General features: G+C 38.4%; 2 protein-coding genes across 7 annotated transcripts in view; one reads left to right on the top strand and one right to left on the bottom strand.

Moving 5' to 3' along the window:
- The first annotated feature begins 2,447 nt into the window (after nucleotides 1-2,447).
- RPE (ribulose-5-phosphate-3-epimerase) lies at nucleotides 2,448-16,391 on the top strand. 6 transcript variants are annotated; one of them, XM_033113090.1, is made up of 7 exons: nucleotides 2,455-2,650; nucleotides 3,296-3,315; nucleotides 9,027-9,106; nucleotides 13,652-13,791; nucleotides 14,163-14,297; nucleotides 14,864-14,950; nucleotides 15,817-16,391. In XM_033113090.1, the coding sequence occupies exons 1-7, from the start codon at nucleotides 2,540-2,542 to the stop codon at nucleotides 15,937-15,939; spliced, it is 696 nt and encodes a 231-aa protein (XP_032968981.1). In that variant the 5' UTR covers nucleotides 2,455-2,539; the 3' UTR covers nucleotides 15,940-16,391. The 6 variants fall into 6 exon arrangements, with proteins under 6 accessions (XP_032968983.1, XP_032968982.1, XP_032968981.1 ...); XM_033113095.1 differs by having other exon boundaries at nucleotides 2,541-2,650; nucleotides 3,296-3,326; nucleotides 15,817-16,388; XM_033113093.1 differs by having other exon boundaries at nucleotides 2,542-2,661; nucleotides 3,296-3,326; nucleotides 15,817-16,388.
- The window catches only part of KANSL1L (KAT8 regulatory NSL complex subunit 1 like), an 84,434-nt gene continuing 78,170 nt past the window's right edge, over nucleotides 16,392-22,655 (bottom strand). Inside the window, 6 exon segments of the mRNA XM_033113088.1 lie at nucleotides 16,392-19,215; nucleotides 19,217-19,269; nucleotides 19,271-19,402; nucleotides 19,404-19,472; nucleotides 20,565-20,715; nucleotides 21,792-21,904. Coding sequence (XP_032968979.1) covers nucleotides 19,140-19,215; nucleotides 19,217-19,269; nucleotides 19,271-19,402; nucleotides 19,404-19,472; nucleotides 20,565-20,715; nucleotides 21,792-21,904 — 594 coding nt within the window. The 3' untranslated portion in view covers nucleotides 16,392-19,139.

Below are 22,655 nucleotides of genomic sequence, written 5' to 3'. Positions count from 1 at the left end.
TCCAAAAATACCAAGGCAAGGTGACATCTCCTCCCTTCTTTAGTAAATCTGTCCCTTTAGTCAGTGAAGAATATTCTCCACTCTGCTGTCCAACTCCAACAATATTTGAAATGAGAATAGGGTGTGTATAGGGACCTACAAGGAAGAAAGGGTCATAAATAGAATCATAGCCCAAAACACAAATACCCTTCCTCAAGTTAATCAGGATATTTTAATAGTCTCCAGAATTTGCTGCTATCACACCGAGTCATGCTGTTGCCTTGTGACCTCACACTCCCAATTCCATGGCCTTGTCCTTGGCGTGAGTAGAAAGTCCCACTTCCTCATTTACTTTCGTGGGCTTCAACTGCAGCAATTCAGAAACAGAGTTTAGTTTGACACTCAGGAGAATACAAAGAAGGGCAGAATGTATTTGGAAAAACTTAAGACAAATTTACTTATATTATTTTAGGATTGTTTAGCATTACAGATCAATGTACCTCCATAATATTTTTCAAGAGTCACTGTGACTGCAGGATGAAAATCCTTTACTAGCCATTATACAGGTGAAAATAAATGATTGATTACACAGCCAACTTCCCTCAAATGACTATGAAGTCTGTTATGAATACTGAATGACCAAAGAGCATGGAAAAAATGCATATGAATAAGTACTGAAATGTTTATGAAAGATATTTATGAAAGATATTAAGACTTCTGTGTTTGAATATGCACATATAATAAAATAAACCTAAAAAAAACATTTAAGATGCCTGATTTTCATTTCTCATTTCTTAACATAGGGAAGAGGTTAACTCATTCAGAAAAATGTTCTTTTCAGATCCCTGGGTGTGCCTTGATGTCTCTCCTCAATGCCCCTAGTCTGGCCTAAGTTCACCCTTCAATTAGACACCTCCAGTTCCTCCCTCCAACCCAACTGAGCTCCATTCTGCTCATGCTCTCCACCCTTAACTTTTAAATGAAGCAGAATGGGCATATTGGGAGACAGATACCCCAGCTTCTGCCCAGGTTATGACCTGCTGGAATGACTCCCAGGAGGAATGTTAAGGACCTGGTTGTCCTTTGAATGTGGCCAGAACTACCATGGGGTCCAAGTTACCACCAGTTCTGTCTTTTGTACAGAGTACAAAGTGCCCTATCCTTACCTTCTAAGATATGCTCTTGCTAAATCCATTTTTTTTCCTCGTGTATTTTGTCTTTCCTGACCCAAGGACCCTAGACACATTTGGCAGAGGAACAGACACTCTTATACCTCTTCTAGATTATGTCTCAACAGTAAATAAGCATATACAAATTTTTAGTGAGCATTCCTGAGAGGAAAAAACAAAAAGACAAGCATAGGAGAGTAGTAATAACCACCATCATTGATTTCTGAGTACCAGGTATTATGTGCTTTGCTCATCACCTGGATTTGCTTATTTAATTCTCACAACCCTAAACTCTGGGCACCGGCTTAATGGATGAGAAAACAGATGAGGCAGAGAGAAATGACTTGACAGGTCACTGTGGACCTCAAGGAGAAAATTTCATTTCATGTGAACCCTGAGAAGGAATTTATCTGAGATGGACTCCCCGTGGACAACCGAGCGCCCAAATTTTATAAATAATAAGAGCCTAGTGGCTCCTTGCTGACAGGAGCTTCTCACGTATTTTGTATACCAGGTAGAACTGTAGAGTGAACTCAGTCTTCCTGCACTGCCTCTTACTGACTCAGGCTGAGTCAACTATTATAAGGGACTTCCTGGTTTCCTCTTTTCACCAATGAGCTATGATCTGCCCCCATCCAATCAGAATTGCTAACCAATCAGGACTGCAGGATTCAGACCACGTATACGGATTTGGATACCTTATTTACATTAAACGGACCTAATTGGGAACCTGGGCGGGAATTTTCACTATAAAAGATAGCCTCCCCTAGGTCTCAGCAGAACACAATTTAGTTTGTGACCTTAATCTGTGTCTTTGGGACTGCAGTTCCTTTTGCTCAAATACTTTTTATTTTGTATTAGTCTAAAATTAATTTTGTTTTACACAGCTAGTGTCTAGAAGAGGTAGGATTCCTCCCTAAATCTGAATATTCCATCTCTTAAGAATAGTTCAGAGAGAGAAATAAGGAGCAAGGGGATTTTGGTTTGTGTTTTTTAAGGATAACTGGAACTGGGGAGGAAAAGAAAGCACAAATGATGAAGAAACAAAAAGTGAAGCGAGGGCAAGAGCCGAGCAAAAGGAATTATAGAGGATGTACGGTGGGAAAAGATTAAGGGAACTCCTTGAGTTCAGAAAGGGCTGTTCCAATAACCTGTTTTTAAAAGCGAAGGTTAGAGGAAGGCGGAAGGGACCTTTAATCGAGGCCACGCCCCTATGCCTTCAGGCTACCAATCCCTCCCCCGAGGGGAAGGCGGGACTTCCTCCTCCTCGCAGAGCTGCTTCCGGAAGACTCTAGCAGGGAAGAGGCGGGCAACACTGCGTGACCAATCGGGGAGACGCCTTGGTCTTGCCCGGGGACTCGTGGGATAACTTGCTCTTGGGAACTAGCACTATGGCGTCTGGCTGCAAGATTGGCCCTTCCATCCTCAACAGCGACCTGGCCAATTTAGGGGCCGAGTGCCTCCGAATGCTGGACTCTGGGGCCGACTATCTGCACCTGGATGTAATGGACGGGTAACTCTGCGGGGCTCGGGTCAGGGTTGCTGCACGGGGCGGGGTGGGCGCACCTATATTGAGTGCCTGTTGGGTGCACGGCGTCCCTCTACCGCGGAGCGCCTCACTCTGAACGCGGTTATAAGAACGGGACTGGGGTGAAAGCCCTGGAGGCCTGGCTTAGAGCGGAGCTGAGGTGGTATCCTGGGCTATGAATGCGTCCCAAATCTCAATCTCCTCCCCTCCCCCCCGCGTAACGTGTGGTCTAGCACTTAGGATGCGGAAACGATCTTAAATCTCTAGGACACGTGTCTCGTTTTCAGTTAGAGAAACTGAGGCCGAAGGGGATAGGCATGACTTGCCCAAGTTCATATAGGCAGTGAGTGGTAAAGCCGGGGAGACAGCCTTGTGTAACGATGGAGTTCGGCACCTGCAGTGAGATTGCCTGAGTTGTGCCACCTGCTGGGATCACCTGGTACTAGCCACTTAACCTCATTGAGTTTCAGTTTCATTATGTGAAAAATGCGAGTAGTAATAGAATTACCGCTTGGGCAGTACATGTAAAGTTTACAGTGCCTGGCATATAGTAAATTCTTTGTAATTGTTAGTTGTATCATTGTTCGAATTTTGATTTTCCTGTCTATTTTCTCTTCAGGCACCCTGCTCTTCAGGGAGGTCAGTTTTTTGTAAGTAATTTTTAAGCACTGTAGTTATAGCACATAATATTGTTTGGAACCAAGATGATGCTAGTTTCTTAATTTGGTTATAAAATGAGGAAACAAACCTAGAGAAGGCAGTAAGAATCTCAAGATTACTCAACCTTGTGACAGTTACAACTTGGATCTTCTTGGGTTTGCCAACTACCTGTAGTTCTTTCTCTTAGCCTCACTGATAACTGGCCATAAAGTCATAACCACCATTACCTTGGGTTAGGATAGAAAAATAAATTTATGTTAAATAAGTAAAACGTCTCTGTGCCCTCATGCAAATTTGCAAATCGTTTGTTTACAAAACATGTCAGTTCTTCCTTTTTCATGTCATTCCTCTTGTAAGAGTTTTGTCTTCTTCATTTGTTCTGTCTGGTTCAGTCTGTTGATTCTTTTTCTGCATTCCACACATTACCTTACCTGGTATGCCTAACTGTTAATGGCAAAACCTTGATTTTTTTTTTTTTTAAGAGTAGAGTACTATGAGAATTTTACGCTAAGTATGTAAGAAGGTCGGTAAATGTTATCTCTTACAAAAGCTTAATTTTTAGTTCGTCATCATGTAGTTCTACTTATGTGCTTTTGATACCTTTGCTTGAAAACCCTGAACTTTCACGGATAATATTATTTAAATGGAATGTGTACCTCAGAGATGGGTAGCTACATTTTTGTGTCTAAGACACAAAATGAGATGCAGAATTTTGTGTCTAAGACACCTAAGGGTTTCAGAATAGAACAGGCTACATGTATATGTATGTAGTCTATTTGATGCAGAAAGCAATTTGGTTTTAAATAAGTCTTGTACCATATTTGAGTAACGGGGTGAATGGAGAAAATAATTTGTTTCAGTTGACCAAAATCAGGAATATTAATGATACCAATAGTAGCTAGTATTTATGAGCACTTAACTATTTCTGTTCTATGCCTTTTGTGAACTGACTCACACAGCCTTAAGAGGTTGGTGCTGTTGTTAGCATTGGCATTTGACAGTGAGGAATCAGATACAAAGAGATTGAGTCACTGTCAGTGGTGTCATAGCTAGGAAATGGTGGAGCTAGGATTGGAAGCACGCGACGGCTGTGTTGTCTCAGACATTGTCTTCTGTGGGTACTGGTCTTACAGAGAATACCTAAGCCACTCTGTCCTCAAAGAGCGCTAATAATTTATACACTTCTATTTATTTCACAGCTCTCCTACTACACTGTAAGCTCCCTGAAAACAGGTCTGTTTCTCTGGCTCAATTCTATTCTTTGCAGGTAAAGCACCAAGACAAGCTTAGTTACAGTTGGTTGAATGAATGAAAGTCTTTATCATAACCCTGAGCTTAAGATAAAAGTGTTTGTTTTTTTATTGACTCCTCCTCTGCCAAGAAACATCCTGGTTTGAAAAAAAAAACCTGAATTCTGCATACACCTTTTAAGCTTCACAGCTTTTTGAGCCAAGAGCTATCTTTAGTCCCCTTTTGCAAAGGAGGAAACCAGTTGAGGGAGGTTCATTCCCTTCCTGAATGTCCCACCAGAAGAGGTAGAGCCAGGCTGAGCTCTCAGGCCAGGGATATGAAAGTGGGAGTGTGGACGCCCTTTCCCAAGGTGGCCACCCACTGTTTACCTTCCCTCTGGGTACTGCCTCCATGCTTCTCTGTTTCCTGGTCCCCTTTAAAAATCTCCAACACTACACTGAGTTTGGATGTGCTTGTTTTCTGGTCTCCTATGAGACTCCCATTTCTCTCCTGATTAAAACTGCATGACTTCATCAGGAAAGTCAGGAACAAATTCTAGGCACACTGTGGGGGCCGGGGGTACTAGTATGGTTAGATATTTGAAATAAAGGCCAAGTGGAAAAGAAAATTGGGAAGCATGTCAATGTGTCATGACTCCACAGTGACTGGAAATGTGTTGGTCCTGAGTGTGGGAACACAGCAAATAAGCAGTTTCCAAATTAGTTACCAGGATTTAAAATTTGGGAGATTTCACATTAGTACTAGATTTTCAACTTGAAAAATATCCAAAGATTTGCCAGTACTGGGTCCACAGTCTCAGAAGGTCACACTAGCCTGGAGTTGAATGGCAGCCACCATTAGCCCAGCCAGATATTCATTTGTTTCCTGTCCCATCTGCCCTGTTTTGCTCCTTAATGTTACCTGCCAACCCTTGTAGGCATATGAGTTTGTGATTCCTAATTCAGAGAAAGTGTTTTCTGGTTACAATCGTGACGTTTTATATCAAAGTTAGACCTCCCTTTAACCATCTTTGTCTGATCGGTCTGAACTAGATTGCATGACAATTATAAACAAAGCTTATGATTGATGATGGAACATGATGAGAGATAAAATAATGTGTTTCTATCTTATAAATAATGATAGTTTATTTTCAGTCAGTGCTCTGGGAAAAACGGACACTTTTATTGCATTTATATTTTGCAGATTTTACTCCCCAAAGTATCCTCAAGGAAAAAAAGACAGAGTAATGTGATAATGAAGCAGACTTCCTGATGAAATTTCTCTCTTCATTAAAGTGAAATAATTTGGTGTTTTCCAAGCTGGTCTGATAAGAAGTCTTGGGCACTTGTTAAGAATTTCCCAGGTCCTCTTTGGTGTCAGTGGGCTTGGAATAGAGCCTGTAAATCCTTTTGTTGCAGGTGCTCCCATGGTTACTGTAGTCAGGCAAATTTGGGGTCAACCTGACTTCATGCTTGGGTTTGTAGCCTCTCTTTATTATGACTTAGTTAAAATCCTTTGATTTCTACTGAGGATACTGGTGCATTTTTGTTCTCCCAATGTACTTGGTGAACAAGTGCACTGAACTGATCTTTAGTAGCGCTATTCATTTTATAATTTGGGGTCAGTAGTTTTATACAATCTGCTTCTGTTTCCCAGTGAAGTAAAAGTGCATTTGTTGTTTTCTCGAGATGTGGTTTTTTTATTTTCATGATAAATGAAACCTAAATCTGAGAGAAAAAAAGTACAGGCATACCTTGGAGATGTGGGTTCTGTCGCAGACCACCGTAAAAGAGTGTCAGAATAAAGCGAGTCATCATCTTTTTGCTGATGGAGGGTCTTGCCTTTACTTTGGAAAATACACAACACTTGTGAAGCTCAGTAAAGCTAAGCACAATAGAACAAGGTATGCCTGTACTTCTAAGGCCACACAGCAATGGAAAGAACAGTGAACAAACCACAAATCTTTCAATTCCAGAGTTGTATAATATTCAGTAAGCCTCCCTGCCTGCTTCTCTGACCCTTACGTCCAAGTTGTAAGTAAACACAATAAGCCTCTTATCTATAACCCTAGCAGTAGTTCTTAGGTGAATGGTAGGTAGAGTGATTGATTCCCTACATACTGAAAACCCAACCTCCGAGGACCGACGTGCTCGTGTGTGAAAGTGCCTGTACGCATCCACCGTACCAGTCCTCAGATGTGTCCTGAATCCTGACCTCCCTCTCAAGTCTCCTCCTCACCTGGACTTTATTTTTCTGTCCGTTGTTAATTTGTTGGTGGAGAGGCAGGTGAGTATAGTAAAGAGCCTGGACTTTGGAGCCGGGTTGCCTGCCTTTAATGCAGGGGTGTCCAAACTGGGCCCCCGGGCCAACTGCGGCCCGCAATCCATTGTTAATTGGCCCGCAGCAAATTCCAAAAATATATTTAGTTTACTTAAATAAACCAGGTGAGGCAATACGTACTTCACCTCGAGTGAGTGGCCCGGCTGTTTGTGCATTTTACCGCATATGGCCCTTGGTGAAAAACGTTGGAAAAAGTTTGGACACGCCTGCTTTAATGCCTCCTCCAGCACTGCCTGGTTGTGTGTCCTTGGACCTCTTTTTCTCATCTGTGAAATACAGATAATGTAGTTCCTACCTCATAGAGTTGTGAGGTTTTAATGAGTTAACATGGGAAGTGTTTAGAATGGTGCCTGGTCCATATAAGTTTTATTTTTTTATTAATGCTCATTCTGCCTGTCATCTAAGGTTGAAATCTTAACCATGGTTTATTGTCTCTCTTCCACCCCCTACGTCTCATCAGTTTACACATCCCATCGCTTTTACCTGTCCTTGTTTCCATACTTTCTGTTCCTTGCCATTTGCTAACACCTCTTACCTCCCTTCTTCCAATTTACTGGCCAGTCCATCTTCCTACTTTACTTTGTATGTCTAATTTTTTATTTGCTTCTTGCTTTAAAACCTCACTTCATATTTACCACAGGATAAAGTCCAACCACTGAGCTTGGCATTTGATACCCTGACTGATAAAGTCTGCTGCCTGCCTTTTTTCACAGGCCTTGCTAGTCAACGCCATCTTCCCCTTTCTTTGCACATAACTTGCCTATTTCTGCCTTTGCTTCATTTCTTTTCCCACCTTCACAAATTCTCTTTGTTCTGTAAATCTCATGATCTTCCCCCCACTTTTAAAAAGTACTATACTATCCTCTGGAACCATTTTACCTCATATTTGTCTGTGTGTTATTGTTTAGCTTTTCTTGCAATCCTCATGTAGGGTATACCTATAACTATTACTTTAACAAATAAAGCCCAGATTTCAGTGGCTTAACATTATAAAGTTTATTTCTGATTCATGTAATAATTCAGTGAGAAAGTCCTTTCTTGCAGAAATTCAGGGGCATAGTCTTTCTGTCCTGTGGCCCTGCCACTCCTTAAGGACTTCTTCCTTGGTAGAAGGGTAAAGTAAGAGCAGAAAAGAAATACTACTTAACCTCCTGGGCTTTGCAGTGACACACATCACATAAAGTCACAGTCCATTGGTGAGGGTGGTAGTCACATGGGCCAGCTGGATACAAAGGGAGTTGGGAAATGTCCTGGGCTACATTGGCTTCCTACCAACAACTATACTATGACAGAAGGTCATGGAGTCTGCTGAGTCATTAGGCATCTCGTACCAAGGAGACTGTAAACTTTCCTGGGCTAACCAAGGACTTGCGCATATTTATAAAATACAGTGCTCTGAAGTACCCAGTATGGTACTTGATAGAACACAGCGACTAACTGGAGTAGGATAGCAGTTAAGTACTTTGGGTCTCATACCTGAAGACTTAATTGGAATCCTGCCCCCACAAATAATTAACTGGTTGACTTGAAGTTATTTATCCTATGCTCTTCATATAATAATACATCTACTTCCTAAGGCTGCTGTGAAAATGAAATGAAGTGAGAGGTACAATACCTAGCATGTTGTAAACCCTCAGTAAATGTTGGTTTTTAATACGTTAAGTTTCTTTATTGATGATCTTTAAGAAAGTTTTAATAAACTGTCATTTAGTGCCCTGTGATAGAAGTGGATTAGATGTAGCCACAGGCAGCCTGTGACAAATTAGAGTTGGAAAGACCCATATTAGAGTTCAGAACTTCCTAACTAGTATGTGACTTGGGCAAGTCATATAACTTCTGGGGTTTTGATTTTGTCATCTTTACATTTCTACCTGTCGGGGTTTATGACTTAGAGTTAAATCATATGACATTATTATGATTTGTTCAAATATCAAGGAGATACTTCTTTGTAAAGCCAAAATTACCCAGATATTTTTAGTATCATTTGATGCTGATGTTAAATATTAATTGAGAAATAGTACAATTACAGACTCCTCTACCCCCATCAAGAATACATATTGAGAAAAATACAGAAACTGAATTGAAAACATTTTCAGAGTAAGATTTTGTTTGTCTTGTAGGCATTTTGTTCCCAACATCACCTTTGGTCACCCTGTGGTAGAAAGCCTCCGAAAGCAGCTAGGCCAGGACCCTTTCTTTGGTAAGTGGGTGTTACGCCATCTGAAGCTGGATGTGTTGCTTAACTAAAGGAAAAGTAGGTGGTGATTTCTCAACTTCCGTTTCATCTAGAACTCTTTTACCCCCTCTCTCTGTTGGGGCTTCATTGGCTGCCTGTACTAAGCCAACTCTCCTATCTTGGGGCCTTGGCACTTTTGCTAATCTCTTTGCCTGGAAAACTTCACTTGGCTGGCTGGCTCTGTCTCATCTTTTGGCCTCAGGTCATTTGTCATTTCCTCAGGCCTTTCTTAAATTAAGCACCTATTGTAAATTAACCCTTATGCAGTTCCCATATCAATCACCTGGATTTTCTTCTTAGAACTTCCTTCAATCTGAGGTTATTTTTATCAGACTATGTACTGTGTTTCCCTGAAAATAAGACCTAGCCGGACGATCAGCTCTAATGTGTCTTTTGGAGCAAAAATTAATGTAAGACCCGGTCTTATTTTACTGTAAGACTGAGAACAGAACAGAACAGAATGCTGGTCTTACATTAATTTTTGCTCCAAAAGACGCATTAGAGCTGATCGTCTGGCTAGGTCTTATTTTTGGGGAAACACACTAAACTCCTTGAGAGCAGGAATTTCATCCACTTTGTTTATTGTGGTTTTCCTAGAGCTAAGCATAGACACAAGATTGGGGCTCAGTGTAATAGTTAAGTGAATTAATTAATTGATTGATTTATGGTCTGCCAGTGAAGCCAGTTATTTTATGCAAATTGGAGCTTTCTGTAAGAGGGGCCTGTAGATGTTCCCACTTGAATGTCATAAGATAATGTGAATTAAGATTTTTAAGATCACACAGTAACCTAGAAATTACTTCTCATGGAACGTGAGTTGAGTCTACCTGTTGCTCTTTCAAACTAAGTTAGCAGTGCCTCACTTGCCAGATCTCTTGTACATGAGTTTCTCAGTGGCATTAACCATATTGCAAGTTCTCAACAGCCACATGTGCCTAGTGACTGATGCACTATCCAGTGCCGCTGTGAGCATGCCCTTAGCGAAGGAAGGCCTGTTGGGCAGTGCTTCTCTATAGTACCCATCCACTTTGAGCACACCAGAAACGTGTACATTATCGCCTCATTTATGTGGCACAAGGGAAACAATGTTCTACCAACGTGTTCACCATTTTGAAATTTCCAGATAACGGAATAATCCTCTAATTATCTAAACTTAATTTTGTACTACATTTTGGAAAATGAATTTTTCAATCTAAATGTGTTATGACTAACAGGTGGATGAAATGAAATAAGTAGCATTGTTTGCCCCACTGTACAGTGGCCACAGAATCTTCTACTTATGGCTTCGTGTGGATTTAATTTTTTTTTTCCTTTTTCTCTCCCTTTTATTTGGTCTCCTAGTATTACTTCTCACTCTTACCAACCCTGCTGCCACCACCACACACAATCTGCTTTTCCTTGCTGTTTTTAGTCTGTTTTTTGCTAGTAATCTTTCTGATCAATCTTTCTAAGAGTGGGTCTAAAATAAGGATGAATGGACTCCGTGTCCTTTATTGTTTGGGTTTTGTGACCTTTGTCTTTTATATTAAGAAACATTCGTTTGTTTAATTCCTGGATCCTGGTTGTTGGATAATTGATACATGAATATATTCTAGGAACTAAATCACACGTATGTATAATTGCTGAAATTCTTAACTGTTTAATCTCAGTATTGAGTAGAAATAACCATCTAAGAAATAAAGTGGGAGGGGAAAGTTCTCTCCATCATTGGCCTTCGAGTGTGGTGTGAAGACCCATGGGAATCCCTTTCAGATGGTCCATGAGGTCAAAACTATTTTTATATTATTTGCCGTATGTGCGCTGAGGATGCATAAGCCCTGGTGAGTGAGTCTGCTGGTGCCTCAGCCCGAATCAGAGCAGTGGTCTTAACAGCACGAGTAGTCATTACATTCTTCTTCATGATGTGTTCCTAGTAGGATCCTTGATGACGCAGTGCAAATTATTGATTTTAGTAAATCATGATCATTGAATGCATGTCTTTTTAATATTTTGAGTGACAGTGGGAAGTCCATATAAAGCACTTCTTCTGCATACTGGAGGATGATGGTTTTCTCAAGGAAAACCACTTGCGCCGTTGTTTGAGTTGTGAAATGAATCAGCTGCTTTTTTTAATGAACACCATTTTCACTTGAAAGACTAACTGACAGATGAACTATGGTTATCAGACTTGGGTATTTTACTGACATTTTCTTTAAAGTTAAGCCTGTTACTTCAAGGAAAATGCCTTACTAGTTTTTGTTGCCACTGGTAAAGTTAGCTTGCAAGTGAAAATTACAGACTTTTGGAAAACTTGTATCTGCTGCTGTGAGCTTGACAGATTCCTGGTATGTAGAGCTTTTCTGATAAGATCTGTAGTGACATAACGTGATATTTTTTTTTATATATAATGAAATGTGTCACTATTTAGATCTATAATTCTTTGATCCAATACTTAAAAGATGCATTCAAAGCAAGATGGACCAATAGGTTTTAGTGTAACAAAGTACAAAAGGTACACTAATATGGTTTACAGATTCCACATTGAATTAACTTTTATAAAAGTACCACTTGTTGAGTTTTGGTGTAGAAATAGAAGGATATCCACACTTGTCTGGAAAGACTGTAATATTAATGTACTCTGCCCTTTTTATGTACTTTTCTTCATATAGAATGTATTGGAATAGATCGAATGCAGAGCAGATGTGAGTACAGATGTCTTCTATTAAGTCCGACATTAGAGACTTCCAATAATGTAAAATAATGCCACTCCTACATTAACGTATAATAGATTTATTATTGCTTATTATTTTTAAAAATTAGTGGACTTTAAAATTTTTTAAATTTGAATTTCTTATACATTAATATTGATATACATATATCCCACATCAACATTTTTTGGGGTCTTCAATAGTTTTTAAGAATGTGAAGGGAGCTTGAGAATAGAACAATGGAGAACTGCTCACTCAATATGTTAATGACAAGCAAATTTCCTTAACTCTCGCCTCCCTGAATCTGGAGTCTCCGTGAAGGTTGCTAGTGGTTACTGCCTGCGACACTGAGTGACAGAGCTGTCTGGTAACTTAAGGAATGAGTAAACTGGATATTTTAAATCACGTTGAATTTTCCTTGTTTATAATACAAAAAAATAAACACCAAATAGAGCCTATCTTTTAATATATGTTCTATTTTTGTTGCTTTTGTTAGTTCAGAAATATAAACTTTAATCTTGGCTTCATCAGTCAGGTGATAGATTCTTCCTGACACTTTCAAAGGCTTACTGCGTTTCAGAGTTTTGTTTGAGTTCTGGAATACTAGGATTTTTTTCTTTAATGTGGATCAGCTATGTCAGAAATATGCTTGCTCTGGCAAAAACAAGAACTCAAAACATCTCACTACCATCTCTCCTGCACAGTAGTATTTACTGTTTTCTTTCTTCACAGTGGTTTTTTTCTTGATTTAGCTTCTTTTAAGCTGCCCTCTCCTTCTCATTAAATGCTATTATGTTTGAAGTCAAGATCTTTAAGTCCATGCCCATTTTGCCTAATATTTATATGATTCAAGCTTTAGGATTAGGATGCTTGTCAGCCGTCTCCTATTTACATGTTCTTCCCCCTCCATCCGTTCCTCCTCCTGCAGTTTTCTGCCTCTCAGTTAATGGCAGTTATGTTCTAGTTACTCAGGCCCCAGTCCTTGCAGGATCCTGCCTCCTCTCACCCTCCACATTTAACCCACAGCAACTCTTGTTGGCTCTCCCTTCAGAATGTACCCAGCATCCCACCACTTCCCGCCATCCTCAGTTGCTGCCATCATCCTTTCTCACCTGGGTTATTGCCATGGCCTTCTAAGTCGTATCTTGTTACTTCCCCACTCAAAGTCCTGCAGGGTTTTCCTTATCTCACTGGGAATAAAACCACAATGGCCTGCAGAGCTCTGTACTCTCTCTGCTCACCCCACGCCTCTCTGCCCTCATCTGCTCTCCCCAGGGCTTCCCACCCCCGCCACACTGGCCTCAGTAGCTACCTTCCTAGTTGTGCTGTATTTACTTACGTTTCTATGGTTTGTCTCCCCGACTCAGAATGTGATCTCCATGACAGCAGAGATTTTTTCTCGTCTGTCTTTTGCTGTATCCCTAGGGCCTAGAATAGTTAATGGTATGGTAAGTGCTCAGTGAAATATTTGTGAAGAGAATCACTTAGCTTTCTTATTTTATAAACGCGGAAGCAAGTCTGTATAGATAATACAACTTTTTAAAGTTTATAATAAAATGGCATTTCCTGGACCTGGACCTAGGTCTCCTGATTTCTAGTCATTACTTTTCATATGCAGCAACATATGCTTCTTGGTAAATGAGTTTAACTGAAACCTCATCTTCAGGATAAAAGGAGGTGAGCTATATAGAAGTGTAACTATTTCAGAATTATTTTGATGTCAGAAGAGTTTATATACCAAATAGAAAACAGTAGACTTCGATAAGATGAGCCCGGGATTTTCCTTTCAGTAATATTTAGGAGATGTGTCTTTTCTTTCTAGACATGCACATGATGGTGTCGAGGCCGGAACAGTGGGTAAAGCCAATGGCTGTAGCCGGAGCCAATCAGTATACCTTTCATCTCGAGGCTACTGAGAACCCAGGGGTTTTGATTAAAGACATTCGGGAGAATGGGATGAAGGTGAGAGGCCAGCGTGACAGAACTGTTTTGTACTATTCCCACTCAGTTGAGAAGATTTGGTGAAAGACAGGAAATGATAGGTAGATAAGACCGGACAAAGGCAGCTGTTCTTCAGCTAGGAAGCCAGTTTAAATATAACTTGTTTTTTGTTTAAGTATAATAATTTTTTTGAATATTACTTCCTTTTAGAAACATTTACATTTAATAGCCTGTTAACTTAAAAAAAATAATTACGTAGTATGAACAATTTATGCATTCCATTTACATATGTATTCTCATTTTTAAAAATAGACATTACTGCTATACCAGGTACACCACAATAATATAATATAGAATTGTTAATGTGATTAGCAAATTTATCTCTGTCACAGGTTGGCCTTGCCATCAAACCAGGAACTACAGTGGAGTATTTGGCACCGTGGGCTAATCAGATAGATATGGCATTGGTTATGACAGTGGAACCTGGGTTTGGAGGGCAGAAATTCATGGAAGACATGATGCCCAAGGTAAAAGAAGTATTTGATTGTGGGGTGAGGCTCTTATTGGCGTTTGTTCATTCAATAAGCCTATATTGAACTACTTGTATATTTAGACATTTCCTGTTCTGAGGGTGAGGAGATGGAAGTGCCTATAGATCGTTGTATACACTATGACAAATGCTGTAAGAGATTTAGGTTTGCAAGTTAGGAAAGATAATAGCATCTTAATCTTGAACTTTTCTTTCAAAACCATTATTATCTCTGTAGCCTTTAGAGCTTTGGGGAGTTGCCATTGAATATTGAGGGTTTTATCTGTCTTGTTTAATGAAGTATATTCCCTGCAAAGCCATGGCAAATTAAATGCCATTTCCCAAACAGAACAGAGTTTGCTTTTATAAAACTTGAATTTGTTTCAGTATATTAAAAAGGAAGTTTTCCCTAGTCGTAATTTGTATATCGATATGAAGTTATTGTGTGAGACAGTTGGAGTCCTATTTTAGTGGCTGATGTCGGCTATTTTTTTGTTTATTTGGTTGTCGTCCCGCCCCCCAATACTCATTTTAGGAGTCACTTATTTCCTCGTGTATATCTAGGTTCATTGGTTGAGGACCCAGTTCCCGTCTTTGGACATAGAGGTCGATGGTGGAGTAGGTCCTGAGACCATCCATAAATGTGCAGAGGTGAGACTGCTTGACTGGGACCCAGACCAGTTTCCTGTCAGCTGCCCAGGACATTGTCTTGTGGGCCAAAGAGATTTCCCCTATGTTTCCTAAATTGCCTTTCTTTCTTGGAAAAGTATTTTTTGTTCAAATGTAGAACTAGGAAAATAAAGAGCAATGAGTGAATGTTCTAAAATCACATAATCATTAATAAGTAAGTTCGGTTATCTCAGTAATGCTGAAGAAAGCTCTGTTTTGAAAAAGAATGTGCTGAATGCCATGGTGCCTTTAGAAGATCATTAAGTCCCAGTGACTGAGTGAGTCATTTTTCCAAATAGGAAAAGAAAACACCTTCTTATAAGGGGGTAGAAATGTTATTCTGTAGAACTTAGGTGTGTTAATTACCTATTTGTCCCTTGGAAGAACTGACTAGAGCCATTTATGATGAAATTCTAGATCTGATCTCTGGATACCTCTAACCCTCCATGTGGAGATGGGATGAGTGTTTTTCCAAAGCCAGGCTTAGTGGGGCACCTGAGCTTCACTAAGTGGGTGCCAGCCCTGCCTGGAGCACTGCGGGTGATTAAAGTTTACGTGGCCTGTTTGTATTTAACATCACGGTCTGATCTGCATTTCCAATTTTTGGTTTGTTTTTGCATAAAAGCCACACTTTTCTGCTTTATACTTATCAAAAGCTTCACGTCCTCATTTGTTAAGCATTTCAACTTTTCATCATCGAACCAGATTGCTTAAATCAGTTCACCTCCAAGTGACTCTTGTAAAATTAAAGTGCTGACAAGTTGCAAGGGTAGAAACTCTGTTTCAGGCATTCTTAGGCTTTTCTACATCTTCCTTGGAGATATAACAGAAGTGTTTACTTCTTGCAGGCAGGCGCTAACATGATTGTGTCTGGCAGTGCCATTATGAGGAGTGAAGACCCCAGATCTGTGATCAACCTGTTACGAAATGTTTGCTCAGAAGCTGCTCAGAAACGCTCTCTCGATCGATGAAAGCACAAGGCATCCCACGTTTCTGCTCATGAAATCTTTTTACTGGAAAACAAGAATATTGACTACCAAATCCTATCACAATTGAGGCAGTGCTGCTTCTCTGAGCAGTTATTCATTCCAGTGACTAACATCTGTTGTGCAGAATGTTCCAAGAGGTTAGAAATTGGTGTGTATTACTACTTTTTAGTGATGGAATTTAAAGGATAATGTGGTGAAATATACCATTTTTACTGGGAAACTTGATTTTTATAAAGAGTAAAAATATGGCTGTTTTACAGGTTATAAACAGAAATGTGTCTTAATTCCTAAGGAAGGCGTATTAGGTACTATGAAAAAAATGTTTTTTCTCCATTTCTAAAAAGTGTTTTCTGTTGTTTCTCGGCTATTTTCCAAAAGCAAAGGAAGTCCTTCTGTTTTTCCTGTTTCATGTCATTATTGATTTGTATATACCGTATTTCCCCGAAAATAAGACCTAGCCGGACAATTATATAAGGCCCAGTATTATATAATTTTTGCTCCAAAAGACGCATGAGAGCTGATTGTTCGGCTAGGTCTTATTTTCGGGAAAACATGGTATGCGTGATAATGAGTAGAATGCAATTTATGAAAAATCTAAGTGAATCTGGCTGGGATGGCATACGATGTTCTTCTTGCTTCTAAAGCATCTGTTTTTTACTTTGCACCTTATATTTGATATATAAAGACTATAAAAACAATGTATGGAGCCCAGGGATTTTCAGGTGATCTGTTTTAAAATGCAAGCATAGATTTTTACGAGGGTGTTTGTTAGATTTGCTGCAGGGGCTGGTTTCTCAGAGATTTCCTTCCACCCCACCCTTTTCTTAATCACGGTCACCATTCTTTAGGACATGAAGTAATGTGTTAGTTCTGAGCAGAAAGGAAAGAAAAGCTTCCATTTGGAAGTAAAATTGAGATGAATCTTGACTCTTCCCCTTTCCAACTATTTGACCTTAGCAAATCAAATCAACCAATTTCTTCAAGATTCTGTTAGCTGATTTATACATTGAATGCAACTAATAACTGCAGGTTTGTACTGAGGATTAACAGAGATACTATTATACATGTAAAGCTTCCACTACTATTCCTAGAATTGTAGGATAGAAATGAGGATGCTCAGTACAAAACTATCATTATAAATTTGTAGGTTATAAAGTACTTTGATATAATCTCATTAAATCTACAAATCACTCCTGTGAATGGTAGGACAGGTACTTTTGTCCCCGTTTGAAAAGTGAAGATACAAAAGCTCAGCAACAGGCTGATAGCACGGAAAGGATCCAGTAGGGCATAGGATTTTCTGGTGTGTACTTTTTACAAACGGAGGCCTTGGGAGGTGCATTAGGCAAAGAACGCTTCTTTTACTTAACATTGTCTTATTTCCAGTCTAACTTTACCCTGTGGTGGAACCAGGTGGCTGAGGAAATTCTGGAACTATGGATTTTGACCCCAAGGATACATATTTTATTAATCCATGAAAGACCAGGTAGGCTAAGAGATGACAAGGCGTAGAGTTAATCCATAAACTAAATATTGTGTCTCAAATTACACTATGACAACAAATATATCTGCCACTTCATTATTGTAAATACTCTTGCTATGTAATACGTAGGCGTATGGCAAGAAATAACAGGACCAGTGTCAATGAACTTCTTTAGGCTTCTGTGAGTTTTAAGAAGTAAGATTTGAAAAGTAAGAACATTAACAGGTAAGCATGGAATAGAGCTTGCTTTGTGTTTTTTTCTAGATTACAAAGTAAAAATTTGTTTCTTAATGTTTGTGTTTATTTTGGCTTGGGAAAGTTTTGTGCCATGAATAAGGTGGTGTTTAATCAAATCAGACAACAAGGTATATAGAAATAACTTTAATTAAAAAACTTACATAGAAGATTATAATATCAGACATGACAGAAAGATTTGAGTTTATTTGCCTGACGACTTGGGTTTGTCTGGCTTTTGTTTTCTTTTTTAAAAAATAAATGTACAGTAAAACTACAAGCAAAAATCTGTCAGTATTGAATTTGAATTTGTTTTTCTTCTTTAAAGGAACTAGCATAATTTCCAGTCCCTAACAAAAACTTAGTATCACCCCAAGGCTAGGCCAGACGGCCAGGATTGTCAGCTAAATGGGTACTACAACTTGAATAACCTTTTTTACATGAGAAAAAGTGATTCATATAAATTGTCCTCAGTTTTTACATAGGAAAAAAAATGATGTAATGGCTTCAAAAAGTTTTCCTTAATGTACACTCCAGTCTCCAATATTGAAGCATTATCCTTTGAAAAGTTTTAATTCTCACTCGAGGATACAAGTAAGAATAGATGCTTATTTGAATAGAATAAGCTATGGTATAATAATAAATTAACTAGAAATACAATGTTTCATACTGACAGGACTTTCCTGGTGCTCATTTAACTTGGTGTCTTCTCCTCATGAGATACAGATAAAAATAGATAAAAACTCAAGTTGAGTAATTGAGTTTTAAAAGATGCAGTACTTTTAAAAAACACCAATATTTAACTCTACTTTGCTTGTCTGATTCTATTAGGAGTGCATAGAAAATAACCTATGTTTAGTCCAACAGATATCAGTGATTTCAAATAAAGGAATATTGTGTTATCTGGTATAGAAATTTCCATAAATAACATCTATTGGTTAAACATTTTTTGTAAAAAAAATTCGATCTCCATAGTCAAGACTTAGGTGTCCATTATCATTGGAAACATGTGCTTCTGTATTTATAGTGCAGCTTACATTTCATGGGGTAATTCATACATGCATTTTTAAAGTGGAGTAGTCACTGCCAGTGTTTTTTTAAAACTACATACGTGTGTGTATGTATACTCTATACACACGTATTTGTATACTCTAATATTTCTGAAGCAGTTTTCATGAATTACCATGTGTGTAGAAAAAAGAAGAGCTATCATTTGATGCACAAGTATGTGTGCATGTATATGTGTGTGTGGATATAAAATCTTTTAAAAATGATTTACCCAGTAATGTGATTTAACATCAAATTGCAGCAGTTAATTTTTTGGTGCTTGTGATTTGCATCATAAACACAAATGACTAGCATTTGTCTGTAAGTGAAAAGCTAGTTAACTCCTGTGGTTCAAGAAGGAAAAAGAGACATACCTTGCCTAAACAGCATAAAAGATCCCTACATGCAGTACATGCTCTTACCCTGGAATTGTGACAGGAGCGGGTGGGAGATGGAGAACAGGGATTTTTTTTTTCTCCTGTTTTCCATTCAGTTACAGTTTTCTTTATCTGTTTCCTATCACCAATTTTTTTCTTAACATGAGTTAAGTCCTAGAGCAAAGGTTTTGTATGCTTCCATTCCGTCTGCCTGCCTTTTTGTGTGGTGGCCGTTCTCTAGTGCACTGGTACAGAAGACTTGACTGAAAGCTGGGCTCGGTCTTTCAATCTGATTGTTCTTTTTCATCTTGGCATAATAAGGCATCTGTGTCTTCATCCTTCAGTGGAAAAGTCCGTCGTTCCCACCACAGAGACTGAAAGAGAAAACATGTTCAGTTAAGTTTCAACTAATTTGTTTAAATTCATGTATCAAGAAATGTGAAAATGTCAATTTTATAATCACTATTCAATATTTAACACAAAATGTACAAATTTTCTTTTGGACTTAAACATCAAGCAACTCCAAATGGAACATACTGAGAATTGTTTAGGGACCTTTGTGAATTATTTGTTCACTTTGCCTCTTGCCTGAAGATGAAACACTGCCATGGGGTACTGGTGTTCATTTCCAGCCTAAGAGCACTTTGGGAAAGCCGTTGTAAAGGTGTTTTGATCTAATTCTGCACTTCAGTATCTCTCTTTGCATCTCATCATTATTACAAACACCTATTGACTTGTCCTTCTCTGAGCTTTCCACTACTTGCCTATTCTGTAGTCTCCACTCTCTCCATTCTAGCTGTGGTTCTCCTTTTCCAACCTGCTTATGAAGAAAAGTGCAAGAACTTTATAGATGCAGTGGTAGAAAACAGTCCCCTTGAGGTGAGAACTGGATCTACTGGGAGACAAGTAAAAATCTCTTACAAGGGGAAGAGAAACAGCAGCTAACGTTCATTGTGTTCCAGAGGCTCTTCTCTTTCATCCGATTTGTTTCATAGTGAAACGCTGATAGACTCCCCATTTCCTAACAGATAAATGAGTGGGTGGAATTACGTACTGACATGTTCCATCAAAAGATACAATGTAGTTACCATGTTTCCCCAAAAGTAAGATCTAGCTGGACAATAAATCTAATGTGTCTTTTAGAACAAAAATTAATACAAGACCTGGTCTTATATTACTATATTAAATTTACTATAAAAATTTATATATTAATTCTTGCTCCAAAAGATGCATTAGAGCTGATTGTCTGGCTAGGTCTTGTTTTCGGGGAAACACGGTAGTGATGGAACCTGAATGTTGGAATACAGATCCTATGATTCATATCCAGCGTTCCATCTATACTGATTGTCGTACTGCATTTGTTCTGGAATGACAAATCCTGAATTTGTAACAAGGAATTGCTACAAACAAGTTTTTAGAAGGATGAAAGGCAGTTAAAAGGTTTAGATAGTCGTGATCACATTTACCGTCGTGTCTTGTCCTTCGTGTAATGACGGTGAGCCGTGTGCAGTCCGATCCTGGCTCTGAGGACTTGAAGCAGCACGGTGCTGGCCACTATAGGCATTAGGATATTCTTTCAAAAGCAAGTCCTGTCCTTCCACATTTTTACTGTAAGCTCTAGCAAGAAAACCAAGAAAGTATTTATTTCTTAAGGTCTTAACGTTTTATGTAACCAGGTATCACTAAATTAATTTAACTTAGTACTTTTCTTTAAACAGTTCTGCCGAAAAGATTTTTAAAAATCATCTGCTAATCTGCCTGATGCTATTCATATCTCAAAGATTTTTTAATTGTATTTTATGAAGTCTTTTGCCAAATTTTAAGTGTTTTTTTGTTTTGTTGTTTTTTGTTCTCTCAGAAAACAACAAAGGACAGTTACTTGATCCTTAACAATTTTTCTGAGTTTCCAGAGTATTCTATGATTATTTTAATGTCATCCCTGAAGGACTCGATTCACATTTTCCTCTGTACTTCTGGCAAGTTATATTTCTGGAATGTGGAGAAAGATGAGAATTAAATCTCATATATGTTAGGATAACTCTTGGAATAAGGATCTACAACAAATCTGGATATCTTGAGACCTAAATACAGAAATGTATTTTAACAACACTAATTAAATGAGATGCCTGCACACCAGATTTCAGCATGACCTTACTTATTGAGTTTTGACTATACAAAAAACTAGCCAAATGTAAATATAAAATACCAGAGATTTTTCTCAAATATATAATTATTATGTTTTTAGAATTTATTCTCTCATTCACATTCAAAGAATTTTATACTAGTTGCTTTTTAGACTAGACAGGTTTCTTGAGAATTTTTTTAAATAAAAACATTTTTGAAGTAGTTATGTTAAAATAGGTTGCCCAGATTCTAATCCCTAGTGTTAGGTCCAGTACAATACATTGAAATGACCTCCTTTATTTAGGGAGAATTATCACATTATTTGATCAGTTAAATCTACTCTTCTGAGGTTGACAATGATCCTGAGAATTAGAGTGGACTAAAATACAGAAACTCATTTCATCACTATGAATTAGCCCAAATATAAGCTCAGTATATGCAGTGTTTCAGTTCCAGTGCACAAATAGCTGATGTTATACAGTATGTTTTTTCCTTTTTAGTGATCTCTCTCATTCATACAGAATTTTTGTTGATTCCACAGTTTTGGGTTTTAAATGCATAACACCTGCCTGCTGTTTCTTCTGTGCCACTTGCTTTGCTCCCATAATGACCATCTGGCTTGTTCTCTTGCTTCATATTTTTTGTGCCTTAGGGAGAAGACTTCATCAGAAAGATCTTCTATCTGGAATTAGAAATAAAAAGTTTTCCTTTTATTAGAAACATTTTGAAATACGAGGACAGGTGTCAATTCCACATCAAGAGAACAATAGTAAGAAAACTTGAAATGAAATCTAAATGGAGGAAACAAATATTGTGAGATGAGCTTCAAATTCCTAAAAAAGGGGGCATCAAAAACTCCCTAAATTTTCTCACTATTGGGTCATGTTTGAACACTTAACCTAGATTACAAAAAGGTTCACAGTGCTTTCATTTTATATATTTTTAAAACTTTATTTTATTCAAATTTTGTATTGATTGCCCATTATGGAGTATACTGTTCCAGGAACATGTTTATATCAAAAGTAAAACTGGTTGAGATAAATGAGAACCTAATGACTTATCTGGAGTTTTAAGATGGCGGTGGTAGTGTTTTAAGAATTTGGGTTTCCTAGCTAGGATCATTCTGAACGAGGGTAGAGTGCATTAATGGAAGGGCATTAAAAAGTAAATGTTGGTAGCTGAAACACACGATCAGTGGGCATAGAAAGACTGTTACAAAAACAAAACCTTTTATGTAATACTGCTTCTATAGACTATCACTTTGAACTTCAGTTATATAATATGTTATTCTTTTGATATATTTTACCCATATAGATCCACAATCCCTTTCCCACAATTCCAAAAATTCTGGAAAAAGTTTTCATAACTCATTTGGTGACACAGCCTGATTTGATTTTATTTTAGAACATTAATATTTGGTTATGAGAGTTGTC

This window comes from Rhinolophus ferrumequinum, chromosome 8, assembly GCF_004115265.2.
Source record: "Rhinolophus ferrumequinum isolate MPI-CBG mRhiFer1 chromosome 8, mRhiFer1_v1.p, whole genome shotgun sequence".
Taxonomy (NCBI): domain Eukaryota; kingdom Metazoa; phylum Chordata; class Mammalia; order Chiroptera; family Rhinolophidae; genus Rhinolophus; species Rhinolophus ferrumequinum.
The sequence above is the reverse complement of the archived record's forward strand: the minus strand, read 5'-3'. Positions and strand labels throughout refer to the sequence as shown.